The 15,129-nt window shown below is 35.2% G+C and overlaps 1 protein-coding gene across 1 annotated transcript in view; it reads right to left on the reverse strand.

Moving 5' to 3' along the window:
- Positions 1-15,129, reverse strand: part of SHOC1 (shortage in chiasmata 1) — a 53,528-nt gene that overhangs the window by 20,456 nt on the left and 17,943 nt on the right. The window contains exons 9-15 of the mRNA XM_074568880.1: positions 14,120-14,227; positions 10,482-10,611; positions 9,599-9,693; positions 8,343-8,585; positions 6,750-7,202; positions 4,243-4,368; positions 2,058-2,234 (exon numbers count right to left, since the gene is read on the reverse strand). Of these exons, the coding sequence (XP_074424981.1) occupies positions 2,058-2,234; positions 4,243-4,368; positions 6,750-7,202; positions 8,343-8,585; positions 9,599-9,693; positions 10,482-10,611; positions 14,120-14,227 (1,332 nt within the window). The remainder of the gene's footprint in view (positions 1-2,057; positions 2,235-4,242; positions 4,369-6,749; positions 7,203-8,342; positions 8,586-9,598; positions 9,694-10,481; positions 10,612-14,119; positions 14,228-15,129) is intronic.

Below are 15,129 nucleotides of genomic sequence, written 5' to 3' on the forward strand. Positions count from 1 at the left end.
GCGTAGGTATAGACGGTGCTTGCTGGAGGAGGGAATAGCAGTTCCCCGAGGTGTGCCATTAAATCCACACTGCCTTACTGATTTTAGTGAGACAATCTTTAAATACACATAGGAACTGATAAACTTCCCATCTTTTGGTCCGTCATACAAGAGTAGCTGTTCACTTTACTCATCCGACTAGTCAAATCACTAAATTTTTCAACAGCACTGTGACTCCTTCTAACGCATTTTCTAAACATTTCAGAACTCTTTCCAAGAAATCAAAACGGTGGATTATCCACTAATCAATGTGAAACTTTTAAATAAATTTTAGACTATAAAAGCCACATTCTTTATGGCAAATGATACGGACGCAGTTAGTCTTCACATATATCATAAGAAAAATTCATGGTTTTTTCCAATATTGATCCATGTAGAGTCTTAACTTCTGGTATCACTTTCCCTACACCTAATTAACCTCTCCTGATGAGAATCATAGAATGGTTTAGGTTGGAAGAGACCTTAAAGATCACTTAGTTCCAATCCCCCTGTCATGGCCAGGGACACCTCCCCCTAGACCAGGTTGCTCAAAGCCCCATCCAACCTGGTCTTGAACACCTCCAGGATGGGGCCTCAACAATTTCCCTGGGCAACCTTTTCCAGGGTCTCACCACTCTCACAGTGAAAATATTATCCATTCCTCAGAAAACACTTGTCCTTAAAAGTAAGTCCAATAGATGACTATTTACCTCATCGGTATTTTGGCCACTAAACATTTTCATTGATTTTGTTGCTGTAATTTTAGTAATTGGTAATGTACTGCACAGCTAATCTGGAAGCAAAGAGGACCCTGAAGTTTGAATAAGCCACTCAGCCCAGGTCCTACTTTAGGTTACATTTATAGCACATAAAACTGCATTTCAAAGAATATCAGTTTTCTTAAATTAATCTTTAATTAAAATACAGACTCTTCGTATTTTCTTACTTGATCTTGAGAAGCAATACTACTTCCCTGTACACTTTTCTCAGCAATGTTTTCCTTTTTGTTATTCACTGATACAGATATAGACACTGAGTTTCTCCCTCGTGTTTGTGAAGATGGTGTTTGCTTTTTTGTAAACTCCCTCAAATTAAGACAACCCTGCTGCCAACAATTCTGAGATGATAATTCTAGAGATCACAGGCTGTCATTCTGCAGAGACCACTAAAACTTTTTTTTTGTTTGCCTCCCATTTGTAATTTCATTATCTTTAGTTTTATTCTGAGAAAATTACATTCAGCACACAAAGCAATAAAGTTGAGATAGCTAAAGTCTATCGCATAACTTGTGGCAAAATGTAAAAACTTGGCAGGTAGTAGATGCCCTGCTATGTTACCCTGACGACTAGTTCTCAACTATGACGAGTGCAACTCAAAAAATAATCCAAAACACCAAACAGCTTTCTAAATCTTCCTGAAATACAGTCTGTACTTTGCTGTACTTTCCTGACCCTTTCTTTATCTATAGCCAAAAATCTTTAACTATAGCCAAATATCTTTGTAAGAGGTGACTAATTTTGCTGGCTTTTTTTCTCATTTTTCTGGCTTTATAGGGTTTTCACATGCTGCATAGGAGAGAAATGAAGCAAGAAAGAAACAAATTAATATAATTTTTTTTCTCCTGATTTCTAACATAGGCTTAGCATTTTGCATCATGCAGGTGTGACAAATAATAGCTACTAAAAGGAAAGAAACAACAAAAACACATAGACAGTTTTTAATTTTAAAATCTAGCATAAAAAAATTAAACATTGTTTGATATAGAAACAACATCTCTGAAGCATATCTGAAATATTTTAAAATTAAATTCAATTAGAATAGTTTTTTATTACAATATTCATGTTAATAAATGTAATGCTGAAGAACTAGGAGACATTATTCTGGAAATAAAAGAGGACATCAATTACTGTAACTCTACAAGATAAACTGCTGAAAGTTTTATCATTAATTTATCAAACATCTTGAACCTTGTGTCACCAATTAAACCTGTATTAGTATTAAACAAGAAAAAAAACAATGACTTTTTAAAAAAGACATACCTTCTTTAAAACAATCGCATATCACTTTCTCCTGCTGTTTTAAGAAAAACCTTGTATGATCAAATTTAACGCTGTCAAAGCTCCAATTTACAGAAGAAAGTACACCCAGATGTGTCAAATCTTTTAGAACAGGAGTGGCTGCTTCTTCCAAGAGGCGGAATGCCTGGCATTGGCTTTCTGGGCAGCACAATAAACAAAACATAAGGATAAAGGGTTTTTTTATATACTACCATTGGACAAGAATATTCAAAAGACTGAGTAAAATGCAAACAACACTGGCTTCTTCATGAAAGCTGTAACATTAATAGAAAAACAGTTGCTTGCCAGGGAGCCTCCTGGGTGGTAGAATTAAGCTGGTCCTCACAGCAGGCAACCATGTTATTCCATGCATTTCATAAAGTGATCAAACTTTATGAAAAGTTAGAATTCTCTACTCCTATGACTCCCGCTAAGACTGTACAATTATTCCGTTGTTCTACAGCCTTCTTCTACTTTATAGTCTATACTTAGACTTAGTCCCTTTATATCCAGTTGTTACTATAACTTCAACTTAAACAGCCCTTCTTCCCTGGTATTTAACTTCCAATGTCTTTGTCTAGCAACGCTAAATGAGCCAATCTTAGTCTCTTTGTGTTTTCCCACTAACTTCTTAATAGTTTCTAGGTGGCTGTTTTACAATTTTTTTCCAAATTACAACTGAGTTTCTTGCTATTAGCATCTATGATAGTGCTGTCAATTGCTAAATGAGTTGAAAGGATGTCCTTTTCCTCAGGTAAGAAGGTGAGACTCTCCATACCTGTTTTTTAAAATTATAATTGAGTTCATCACATCAACAAGATAAGAACTCTGTGGTTCTTCCTTTTTAAACATTTATGATTACTTTTCAAAAATATTTTCAACTGATCTATACAAATGATTTAATTTGAATAGCAGCTGACAACTTCACTTGGTCAATGCATTATTTCGTAGGCAATTAATAACTTCATATTTTTAAGCATTCTAAAAAAAAGGTATATTATTATGTCCAGTTTTTCAGCCTTTATGGAAATAGGTTAGATACTACAGTATTTTGGATGCCCATTGCATAATTTCATTTGGGCATTCCTGTGTTAATGTATAATATTATTTTAAAAATATATTTCTAATCATGCCCCTTCAGTGTTCCACTGTTAAGTAAAATGCTTGTGTGAATCATCCTAATCTCTGTTTTGGCTATAGCTTGTTTTTGAGAGAGATTTGTTTCTTTCATGTGGAAGGCCACTGTGGTGAAACATGGTGAAACTTTATTTCAAGGACTGTAATAAGACAATTCAGTTCCAACAAATACTACCTTTGCAAAATGCTACTTTTGGATTTGACTGCAGGAAAGCATCAAATCTTTTTCCAGTTCCATTAAAAGAGTCTTGCTTCAAAATTTATTAAAAAAAAGATAATTAAAAAATAAGCTTATAGCTGTTATGTGATTCTCATCTCAGATGGGAACACATCAAAATAATGCTCTACTCTTTCACCAGTTCTGTGAAAGAGACTCCCATTAAGCACATTTGACTGAATTCATTTCCATGGAAAACCAAACTAATCTGTGCTAGGACTACAACCTTCTAGCACTCCATGTGCTTAGTTTGACACTGTAAAAATCTTGGATAAATATCTTCTAGGCTCTTCTCAGCCGTTTCTACTGCATGACAAAATTGCTGTCAGTGCAAGTTCTTCGATACAATGCCTTAAAAAGTGTAACAGCAAGAGTTCACAGGGAAACACTCAGTCACGTATAAGAAAATCTGTAGTGGATTACTACTGTGTTAAAGACATTTCCTACCAAAATGACTGCCAATCCCTTCCACCTCCCATTCTCTCATTTACTTTGTCAGAGAAAAAAAATGCAGAATGATAATCTGGCAGTACTGATTGGCATGAAGAGATTTCACATCTGCTGATTTAGGTCAGACATAACTCAAAGTCTGTACTTTTTAGTTTGCACGCAATTGGCTTTAGTCTTCAAACAGAATTCCATAGCTGTTCTCACACCTATGTGAAAATAAATATCCGTCTATTCAGAATGTTTTCAATCACAAGGAACAGAGACTAGGCCTAATAATTTCCATATTTGTCTGAGTAGTACTATTTAATATAAAATTATATTGCAAAGCTATATAAAATAAAGAATATCCCACAAAAAGTATACCTGATGCTTGAATATCGACTGTGACGCTGTCCTCATTCTCTAGTTCTTTTTCTTCTAATCTTACAGTCTCACAAACAGAACTGTCCTCTTTCTGAACATCCATATGGTGTTCTTCAGGTTGTGGCACTAAATTGTAAACCATAAGCGAACATTTAGATACAAATATCACAAAACCAGCTCAATGAAAACTATTCTATAAAAAAAATTATCAAATTAAGTAGTTTCTATGACACACACATTTTCTTTTTATGAACCTCTTTATTGTTTTCATGGGCTTATATAACATGGAAAAAATCATTGACAGAGATGAGGTCCTGTCAGCATTCACAGCCCAAGAAGTCAGGCATTATCAGGTTCCTCTTCCATAGGGCAGAAATACAGAGCTGGGAGAATTAAGGAGCTGGTACTATAGCTCTATAATATAGCTCCTGAGGAAAGCTCATATGCCTTTATAAGGAAAAAAAACATGTATGAGAGGAAAGACACTGCTGACTATATGGAGCTCAAATTATGAAAAACATCTCAGTGAGTGTGAGTAGAAAAGATTAGATACTCTAAGTGACCCAGACAGAACATGGAAGCTGCAAATCGCAGGGGGGAAAAAAAATCAAACGAAAAATTGGTTATTGAAAAAGCCTTTTCCTCCTGTCTTATAGCTATCTTCCGCAACATGTTAGTATTTCTAAGTCTCCTTCCCTTCTTCCTTATAAACACTGATGCCATGAGCTACAGTTTCTGCCCACAAAGCTTTCTTTGGCATGTCTACCACTTTATTTCAGAGAGGAGTTCTGTCTGAATATGTGTCTCCTAAATATTGCTGATTTTTTCTAGTTAAGAATGTCAGTTTCCTCAGAAAACAAAATGACCACACAGAAAGGAAAGAAAGAACGTTTATTTTTTCTAGTTAAGTTAAAAAAGCCTTCCTGATTTTGAAAAGCTATATAGGGTTCAAAATTGCATCAAAGAATTGTTTCTACTCTTTCCCTCCTACGTATTTTCTGAACTAAATATTATACAAAATGACATCTTTAAAAAGTAAGTGAAACAACAAAGACAGTAGAGAAAGAGCCCTACAAGCATTCCTGGCATTATTTATTTTCAGTTAAATTTAGAATGACCTTTAATAAAATCTTTTCATTATTAGAAAAGTATACAATAATTTACATCATTTCTACATCAATGTGGTAAGACCTATACATTTTAATGGGTTCTCTATATATCAGACGTAACTGATCTGCAACACTGGTGTCTACCTTTAAACATATTCTAAACTGCATTTAACTTACTTAAACCTCCACAAGCCTATTCGTAAACGTAACACAGCTTGTGTTCCAATACATTTGTATTTCCTGTTAGGAGCTGCAGTTCTAGTCATGGTTCACTAGATGGTAGCATAAAACTTCAGTTCAGGTACAGTGATCTCCTACTCTTACAATTGGGATTGTTGCTTTCTGAGACCACGGAAATGTTTTATGCATGTCTACCAGTTTCAGTAACAGATGAATTTTACCAAGAAATAATTTCCTCCACAAGATTACATAAGCTTGCAATTAAATAAATATCCTAATTCTATTGTATAGGAATTATTGCGGAAAGTTTTTATGTAACAATTGTAATATTTTTATTTTTTTAATGTTGGGACATATAACAGAAACACAGATAAAAGTGATTGTCAAAATTCTGCCGCACATGTCAAAAAAAGAAAAATATTCTTTTTTAAATACAATTTTATCCTGAAAACTGAATCTGGAAATATGTCACTGTATCCCAATATTTTGTGCCACAAATATTTATTTTTTAAAACAAATAAGGACTTCCTTCTGCTTCTTTTCCCTCTGTGCTATTTTGCATTTCTGCAATGCTCAACACATAGCCTGAGATTCTTTCATAAGCATTGTCATCAACAAGAACAGGGCCACCAACAACTTTCTGTTTTCCCTAAGACTTGTTCTGCCTCATTGTTTGATGGGCTTTGCACAAAGCTAACTGGCTCAAATGGTTCTTTCCAGGGAAGACCTTTAATTCTTGTTGATTGTCTAGGCTGTCTTGGTTCTACAAAAGTAAGAGTATTGATAATGACTAATTGATAGCTACAATTAATTTGATAACTACTATTGATAACTACTATTTCTCCAAAGAGGCCAGGAGATCTGATCCAGAACATATGGACAGAAGAGATCTTCTGGACTAAGTACCATTTCGAGTCACTTTGTCAGAATAGGAACAAACTCATATGTTTATTTTATTAAAAACCACTTCCACAACCAAAAAAACATCCCAAATCCAAAACCAAAGCACCACCACAACCAAAACAAACAAACAAAACCCTCTAAGATTACAGAGGTAAGATCCTTAGCTGAAAATTCAGCTACATTAAAGATCATAAAATGTTACCTCAAAGGATTTTTTTCCCCATAAACCTACTAACATGAACTAGCATCCATTATAACTGGTATAAGACAGCAGAATTAAACCTGGAAAATGGCAGAATAAACTGGTTCACGTACCTTTTCCAGGACTATCTACATCATTTTCTTCCTCTTTTTGGATGAGTGTATGTTTAGATCTCAGCATGATAAAGTTGCTCAGATCAGAATCATCGCTGTCCCATTTTGTAGCAAGTGCAAATGATGCAGGCTTTTGACTACTGGATGAGTTGTCTTGTTTAGAAGACACATATTTACAGCTGACTGACTCAGATGATTTGGGGGTTTTCTTTTCTTGGTTTAAGAAATAATTTGCCTCTTCTACCTTATTCTTTTTTATGCTTCCTCCAGTAAGCTCTTCCACAGATATATTTGTACTGTCAATTTTGGCAGATGACGCAGCACTCATGTGCAGGGCAAAGTACTGCCTTTGAGTCTGTGGTGACATGTAATGATTCATTAGTTTGTTCAACTGATGTCCTTCAGCAGAAAGCAGCTCCTGGTTTGTCACAGAATTCTTCTCTTCAAGCCATCCTAAAGAATAAAATTTAATTTCTTCACTGCTACAGAGATTTTTTTCTTTTCTTTCTCCTTGGTGGAGTTAACTATTTTGGATAATTATAGTGAAAACATTTTAAAATTTCTTCTTTCTGCCTTCCCAGATCACTAGAATCTGCTTTTAGAAAACTGTACTGATTAGTCCTAAGTAAAAACATATGATGTTGAGAAACAGAAGGCCATGCTACTGTTCGGAGAAGTTTTCACCATCTGCGTGGTGCTTACTGGTGTTATATTTCTAGGAAGTGGAATGCAACTCATTTCATTAAGAAGAAAGATTAAAAGATTAACAGGTTTTTTTAGAGGAAAAAAGAAGTAAACCAGGCAATTAGCTCCCTCTAAAGATGTGCTTCGCTAGAACTGCAATTTTTTGTATTGCTGCTGCACATCCATGCTAAAGACAGTAGCTAAACACTTCATGCTATGTAAAAAGCAGTTAAGTGGAAACTTTTTCGTGGGTAGTGCCTGTTTTTTTCACAGTATAACATGTTACTGTCAGTCCTTGGAGTTCTACAACCACAATTGCTGCCTTGCAGTCAAGTAATAGTTATATAATAAAATCTAAATATTTTTTTATATTTTCTGTTAAAGTTTGGTTATAAGTATGCATAATAGTCCATGAGAAACTCCAAAGTTTATGAGTGGTTCACATTTGAAACCACAGCCAGAATAAAAAAAAAACTCTGAAGAGCATTACAGAATAAAGAATTTTCACTGTAACATTCTCTCCCCACGACCTTCTGCAGATAGGACTATACAAACATCTGCGTTGTTACAATATTCCAATGCAAAATTATTTGTTAAGAAATTCTCCTTTATGAAACTATTTTATTAAAAAATAGTATAGCTGGTGAAGGCTATTTTTCATCTGCACATTAATAGAAAAGATAACTTTGTGTAGTTAAACACTTTTCTTCCTACAATTTGTGCTAAGCTTGTGAAATTACACCTTAATTGTTGTAGTGTTGCTACTTCATATTGCCATAAAACATTTTGTTCCTGAGAATGAGAAATCTTCCATTTCCTTCCTTCTTGGATGTATGTAGCTGTCACTGTGTGATTTTCTGTTATCTTTGCCTTTTTATCACTTTTTTTTTAAAAAAAGAAGATACTTACTTTCTAACTGATACGATGGAAATTGCGTGAATGTTTCTACTTCTGTAGGAAGCAAATTGTTTGCATTACTGGCATCCATTTTTAATTGCTCCAAAGTTTCTACGGAGACTGGATTTAAACCCAAAACAAGCCACCAGCCCTCCTCTAGTGAGCTAAGTGTTGGTGCTTCTACCTCATCTAGTAGCATTTCCTTCAGTTCTGCAAGCGAATGACACTGATATGCAAGTTTAACAGGCTGATGCTCTACAAAAAATGGAAATCAACATATAATATTAATAATCTAAAAACATGAAAACAGAATGTCATTCTGGACATGAAACCTCCCAAGTACTGATGACCTACTATACATATCCATTGTTTATACTTTCATTTGTAACTCAGTGTCGATTAATAGACTTAAGAGCAAAGCAGTTAGTGTTATCAGAGCAAGTATGCTTTTTACTTATTGAGTGTATGAGTAAGGGAGGGATTAAATTTTTTTCAGATCTAATAATGTGTAGCTGCATCACTCGAGTTACAAATTATCTTGTTCATTATTCGTACGTTTATTTGCTATGCTTACAAATGGCATAACATAATCCTTACCTGAAAAAACAAATGAACTTAAATAGTCATGAGCCTACCATACCTTATTTTCAACTGTAATTAATGTACAAATGAATTGGACAACATAACAAGTCAATATACTTAACTTCATTCTGAGACTTGCAAAATGAAGGCAAATAAAATGAAATTAAAGAACAGTGGTAATGAGTATTCTGGTGCTGTCAGAATAACAGCTGCAGCAGTTTTGAATATTTTGCTTCCTAACATGAACTCTGCTCTTGTCAAGTTATTATTTTCCATTAACTGTACTTTTCTATTGACTGATACATATTTTGAAACATTATTTAAGGAAAAATAGCACACAAAGAGTTCGACAGCTTACCAAATTTCAATTAACGCAGTTATTGAATATAACTAGTAGTAGTGAGGTGAATATTTTCATAATGAAATAAAACTCTAACTTAATTCAAATTACCTCCGTAGAAAGATACATGACATAGCAACTTCTATGTTGCCATACTGTAACTTTTTATATGTTCTAAAAGAATCAGATAATCCAAACTTCATAGTGTTACATTAGTCGGATAAACTTCAATGGCTCAAAAGATGTGCTTTGTAATACAACATTAATTTTTTAGCTATATTTTCTCCATGTACATGGAAGTCTTCAACATCAACTAAAAAATTGATCATCAATTAGAAATCCTTACCAACAAGCAAAAGAGAGTTCATATTATCCCGATACTTCTCTGATTGCCATATCAAACATTCTAAGTATTCCTTAGAGGGCTCTGTAATCAAAATACTAAGAAGAACATAAAACAAGACTTGGAGTTATGAAGTTTAACAGCATTATGTCTTGAATTTTGATTTATACAAAACTGCCTTTTTTAAGACGTACCTTCTCTCCGAATTTTCAGTTCATTCATTCATTCACTCATTCATTAGAATTTTTTCCTGTCCATATAAAGCAGCACCGAACAAGAATTCTATCTAGAATGTGATTCACTCCCAAAAAGGATATTAAAATTCTTCGTGCATATGTGAGAAAGACAGCAAGGCAAAAAAAGCTAGTCTCGCAAACAAGATGAGAAGGAAAGTATGAAGCAATCCTGATCCCATGTCAGCATGAAAGGGCTTAAATTCCGTTGTTGGAGGATATCCCCAAAACACAGACAATACTTTCTTCCTGTATCTCTTTTGGAGATTTTGCAGCTGATACTTGCTCAACATATATGTTTGCCGTATGTAAAAATATATGCATATATATACACACACATACTTGCTATATACATAAATATTTACTGTTGCCTCCTCCAAAAAGCAGACTAGACTGTCAGCCTACTAAGTCCCCCAGGAGAAAGGGATCTACAGTAGCAATTGTCATTTCCTTTTTCAAGCTCCCGTGAAAAACCACAGATATGGATCATGCACTCTATTCCTTCTTTCACGGAAAACACAAAATACATACAGCTGTCTCAAAGAACATAACTACCAATTCACAAATAGACTATAGTTATTTTTGTACTAATTTTGAGGATTTATGATGTAGTGGATTTATGACAGGATTTATGAGAACAAACTTTTAATTACCTGTTACCTGAAAGAGGAATAGGTTCTTCTTGAAGTCCCGTGCACACAAAATTAACCCACGATCTTTGTTGTCTGCATGGAGGAGTTAAAGGTACTTCCATTTCATCTTTCAGATATGGAATGGATTTAGCTAGAAATTGCATAAAGCCCCACCCAAAAAAAAGAAATCTAAATCACAAAGCTACTTGTGAATGAAACATCCATACTTCGAAATTTTACACTAGTGAAGTTTTGGATAAAAATACAATATTTTTTCATTTGACAATTCAGTATTTAAACAATAAACCCCAAACAATTCACATTTACTTTCCAGACAGTTTGGGAATAACAATCTGTAGATCACATTCCTTTACTCATTCTGTAATGTAGTTCTGGCTACATACTCTTCCCATGTAAAATGATTTTTATTATTAAATCACCAGGTACTATGGCTGAGGTTTTGATATTAAGTGCTCATCACTGTTGACCTTCTTAGACAGTTCCCACATAAATAAAGTCAATTAGATGGGAGAGAGACTTCAGACAGTATTGTGGTGGCTGTAACATTCAGATGAATGGACTCAGGAACTTCGAAACAGTCAGTCAGGATTTAAAAACCAAAATTACTCTTTCAAGCAGAATTAGTACTCATTGTAATTTCTAGGGATGACCACTGACGTGAATTACAACACCAATTTTTTTAAAGCAGTACACAAACAAACCTGGCATGTTAAAAGTCCCCTGCAACTTGTTTTTCACAACCTTTCTTTTTGCCAATCATATTAAGTGCAGACATTTTAATGGATTATTGCTTTTTATTCTAAGAAGGAATTTGCAACTTCATTGATTTTGGTGTCATTCCATAAAAACTGGTGGTTTACTTGATTGCCCTCATATTTATCTTTCTGGAATTCTTCTAATAATATTTCTTGTTAAGCTCCAGAAAGTAAATGTCACAAAAACCACAGTTCCTACATGTTCTGTGAAAATTAACAGCCAGAAATATTGTAAGTAGGTTAAGTGCCTCCCTAAGGAAAAACACTTGTAACAAATTCCCTATTCATTTCAACAGGCAGTAAGCAGCCGCAATCACCATACACACATTGTTTGGCCAACTGGCACACAGCAGGCTATGAATCAGCCACCTGCCCAGCTGCTTACAGCTGCTCCTTGTCCGACCTAACAAGCAGATTGTGCGTCAGGAAGGATAAAGCAGTGTTAGAAAGCCAGAGAATGTACAGTACATATTGGGGGGCAAAAAAGATAAGAGATAAAAGTGGTTACAAAAGAAAGACACAGACTTCCAATCAGTATAATTTCTTTCCCATTTACTTAGAGCAAAAAAAGCTCAGTGAACTTCTGCTGTGAACTTCAGCTCACAAATGGTTTTCTCTGGTGAGAAACAAATTTAGCACTTTTTTTTCAAGAGGACAGCAGTTGATCTCAGGACAGCAAAAGTTCCTGACATATCTAAAAAAAGCAATTATTTCTCTTCGACCAATACTGTTCATATTAGTTCTTGTCTAGTTATTTTTGCCTTTTGAGACTGGAACATTTTGACCAGCTACATTATTTAAACTCTGCCTACACTCAGGGTGCCATTCCCCTTCTCAGAGCATTAATGACTGAGTGAATTCTCTTGTCCCTCAACCCCATTCCAATAAACAATCCCCATAGCCAGCAGGAGAGGAAGGCAAACAACGAAATGTTTACAGAAAATGCCATTATTTTGTGACTGTTTCTTCTCTGAGTTCAAGCAAACATATTTCCCTTCTGGTAACTCATAAATAGCAAAATTCATTAGAAGAAGACTGTAGGGTATCTCTGCTGAAATTTGACACCTGATATCAAAACTTCCATTAGCAAACAGTGTCTTAGCAGAGCACGTACAGGTTTGCAGGTCTCTATCCTACAGATCTGAGCATATCCTAAAAAAAAAAAGACATGGAAGCTGTCTGTGCCCCAGTGATTGACTCTTGCCTCATTCAATGGCACAGCTAAGCCAGCAAACTGGCAATAAAGATTAATGACATAATTTTCTTTTAAAAACAATTCAAGGTGGTTTGACCACTCATCTACTCCAGAAGAATGGACAGTATCTTACATAAGATCATAGCCAACTTGTTATTACTGTATAGAGGAGAAGGGTCCCAAACGGCTCAGATCTACTGTGCTTAAGTTCCTCCTGTTAATCAAAAGCTTTAGAAGTAAAGAACAGTTAGACAGCTCATTAGATTCAGGTTACAGTTAATCATGCTAGGCAATAATCTCCAGATGGAAACTAAGTTTAACTTTGTCTTGGTGGGAAAACATACGGTAGGTTTGCCTTCAGCTTTCCCATCTGACATTTCAAGCTGATATGATTGCTCCTACCAAAAGCCCACTACAATACAATATTAGGAGCGTGATTTCATTATCCTGAAGGGGACAACTATCAGTCCAGTTTAAATCATGTTGAAACTTAGACCAGAAGAGCGATCTTGCTCTAGAGAAAAATCAAAATTTCTCAAGGATTTTATTATCCGCTGTATGGAAAACTACCAAGTGAACGTGCTCTGGAGGATAATACTGTTGCTGTCCAATGCAATAATGGACAGACTTTTTCCAAGATAGATTACACATTAGGATGAAAGGAACACGTTCATTCAAGTATTGCTACTCTGCACAGATCACATCCATTTGTAAATGTCACTCTCAGCACAGGCTTTTCTGCATGAAATTAAGGTGATCACTCCTGGAACCTGAAGAAATTTTAACTGAACAATCAGACACCAAACCTGTCCGGCACTGATTTGCATTGTAACAAGCATACCTGACTGAGTTTTCAAGTTATTAAAGGTGGGTACATGTAAAGGATTTCCTGATGCCAGTGCAGGAGAAGTCAGGATTCAACATAAACATTAGCAAATATTCAACACCTTCAGTTTATTTCTATGGAAAACAGCCCTGGTGGCTACGTGACTTAATTTCTCAATCACATAGCGTTACTGAACCACTTGCACACTAAAATGTCTGCACAGGAGTTTTGAACCTCTAGAAGATATAAACTCAGTACTTCTCCCTGGATTGTCCTCCATCACCCTTTTTTGAAAGCATTTACATAAGACTTTAACAAACTTTGAACTGTGCTCTTTGACTCCACTATTTTAATCAATCTGCCTTTAACTTTCCTCTGCCCTCTCTGGGTAGGTAAATTGTTAGATAAAAAAATCTAAAAAGGTAATCATCAAGTGCAAAAGATACAGACACCACTTGCAGCAAAAAGCAATATCAAGAAGCTGTAAAGTTGGTTCTGTTTAGCTTTTAAAACAGAAACTGTTTTAAAACCCCTGAGAGGTTGATGACACTTCCACCTGCTTATGGCACCGCTACAAAACAGAAGATTACACAGGGCAAACATTCTTATCTTATGTCTATATGGCACATATACTCCCATATGAGGGGTAATACGAGGGATAATGAGAATATGAGAATATGTGGGCAGTCACTTGAAGGATGAGGCTTTGAGCAGGCTGGTCTAGTGGGAGGTGTCCCTGCCCATGGCAGGGGGTTGGAACTAGATGATCTTTAAGGTCCCTTCCAACCCAAACCATTCTGTGATTCTGTGTGATTCTGTGTAATTTATTTTATCCTCCTTTGATTTATGTAGATCTTCCTACCTGACTCACAGAATTCCAACATACTTCTGCTATTACTGGAGCAAACCTCTTCTGGTAGGGGACAGTACTTCGAAATTTCTATTTCATATGTAATTTCTGCTTTGAGATCTGCAAACAGATTTTAAAAGGTGCCATAAATGAACCATTTATTCCTTTTTCCAGTCAGAGCAATTTTTTTCTTTCAGTCTTTTTACTGAATCTCCATAATATATTGTTCTGAAAAATTACAGTTATGCTTAGTAACACAAATGCTGTATCTCATCAGAGCAGTGCTCAGTCTTGTCCCTTTAAGGTGCCAGAAAAAAAATCCAATACAGTATAGTCATTATCTGAACTATTCAAAGTTCTTATAACTACAGTGCTGTGCTTTCTGGAGCAAGTAGGTAGCCTACCAGGAGTTTGTGTATGTAGATTCTCTTGCTACTAAAAAGGACTAAAAAAGAACAAAAAATAATAATAGTTTGATGTGTACATAAAAATCCTTAAACCTCTGAAGCGGGGGTTGGGTCATTCAGCTTGGAACATGGCATGTAGGTTGTGATGCACTAAATGTATCAGGGGCACATGAAACTGCCTTAGCCAAATATACACTTTTAAAAGTTTTGTTACTATCTTCCGTAAGAGACTCCAAACTACAGCCATATCAGAAGAAGAATTCATCACACACCCTTGACACTAAGAAGCATGAATCTTGCTTCTTTGAGCTGCTTCCTGTCCACCAGAGACGTGGTTTTCCTCACTTGTTTGCCAAAACCAATGCAAATTGTTTTTAATCAATATAAAAAATATTCAGGCACTTTTCCTTTTAACTACACAAAATATTGTCATAGATATCAATCCAATAGCCAATAACTGTCATTAAAATTGTACTTATCTGTAGTATCGAAGCATTTAGTAACATTTCTTAAATTCCTTTAAAGAAATTATTACTGCCATTTAGAATATTCCTGTTATCCATGGAAATATTTAACCCTTTTTTTCCAGAAATCTGCTTTTGTGTTTGCAATTAC

Source organism: Larus michahellis, chromosome Z, assembly GCF_964199755.1.
Source record: "Larus michahellis chromosome Z, bLarMic1.1, whole genome shotgun sequence".
Lineage (NCBI taxonomy): Eukaryota > Metazoa > Chordata > Aves > Charadriiformes > Laridae > Larus > Larus michahellis.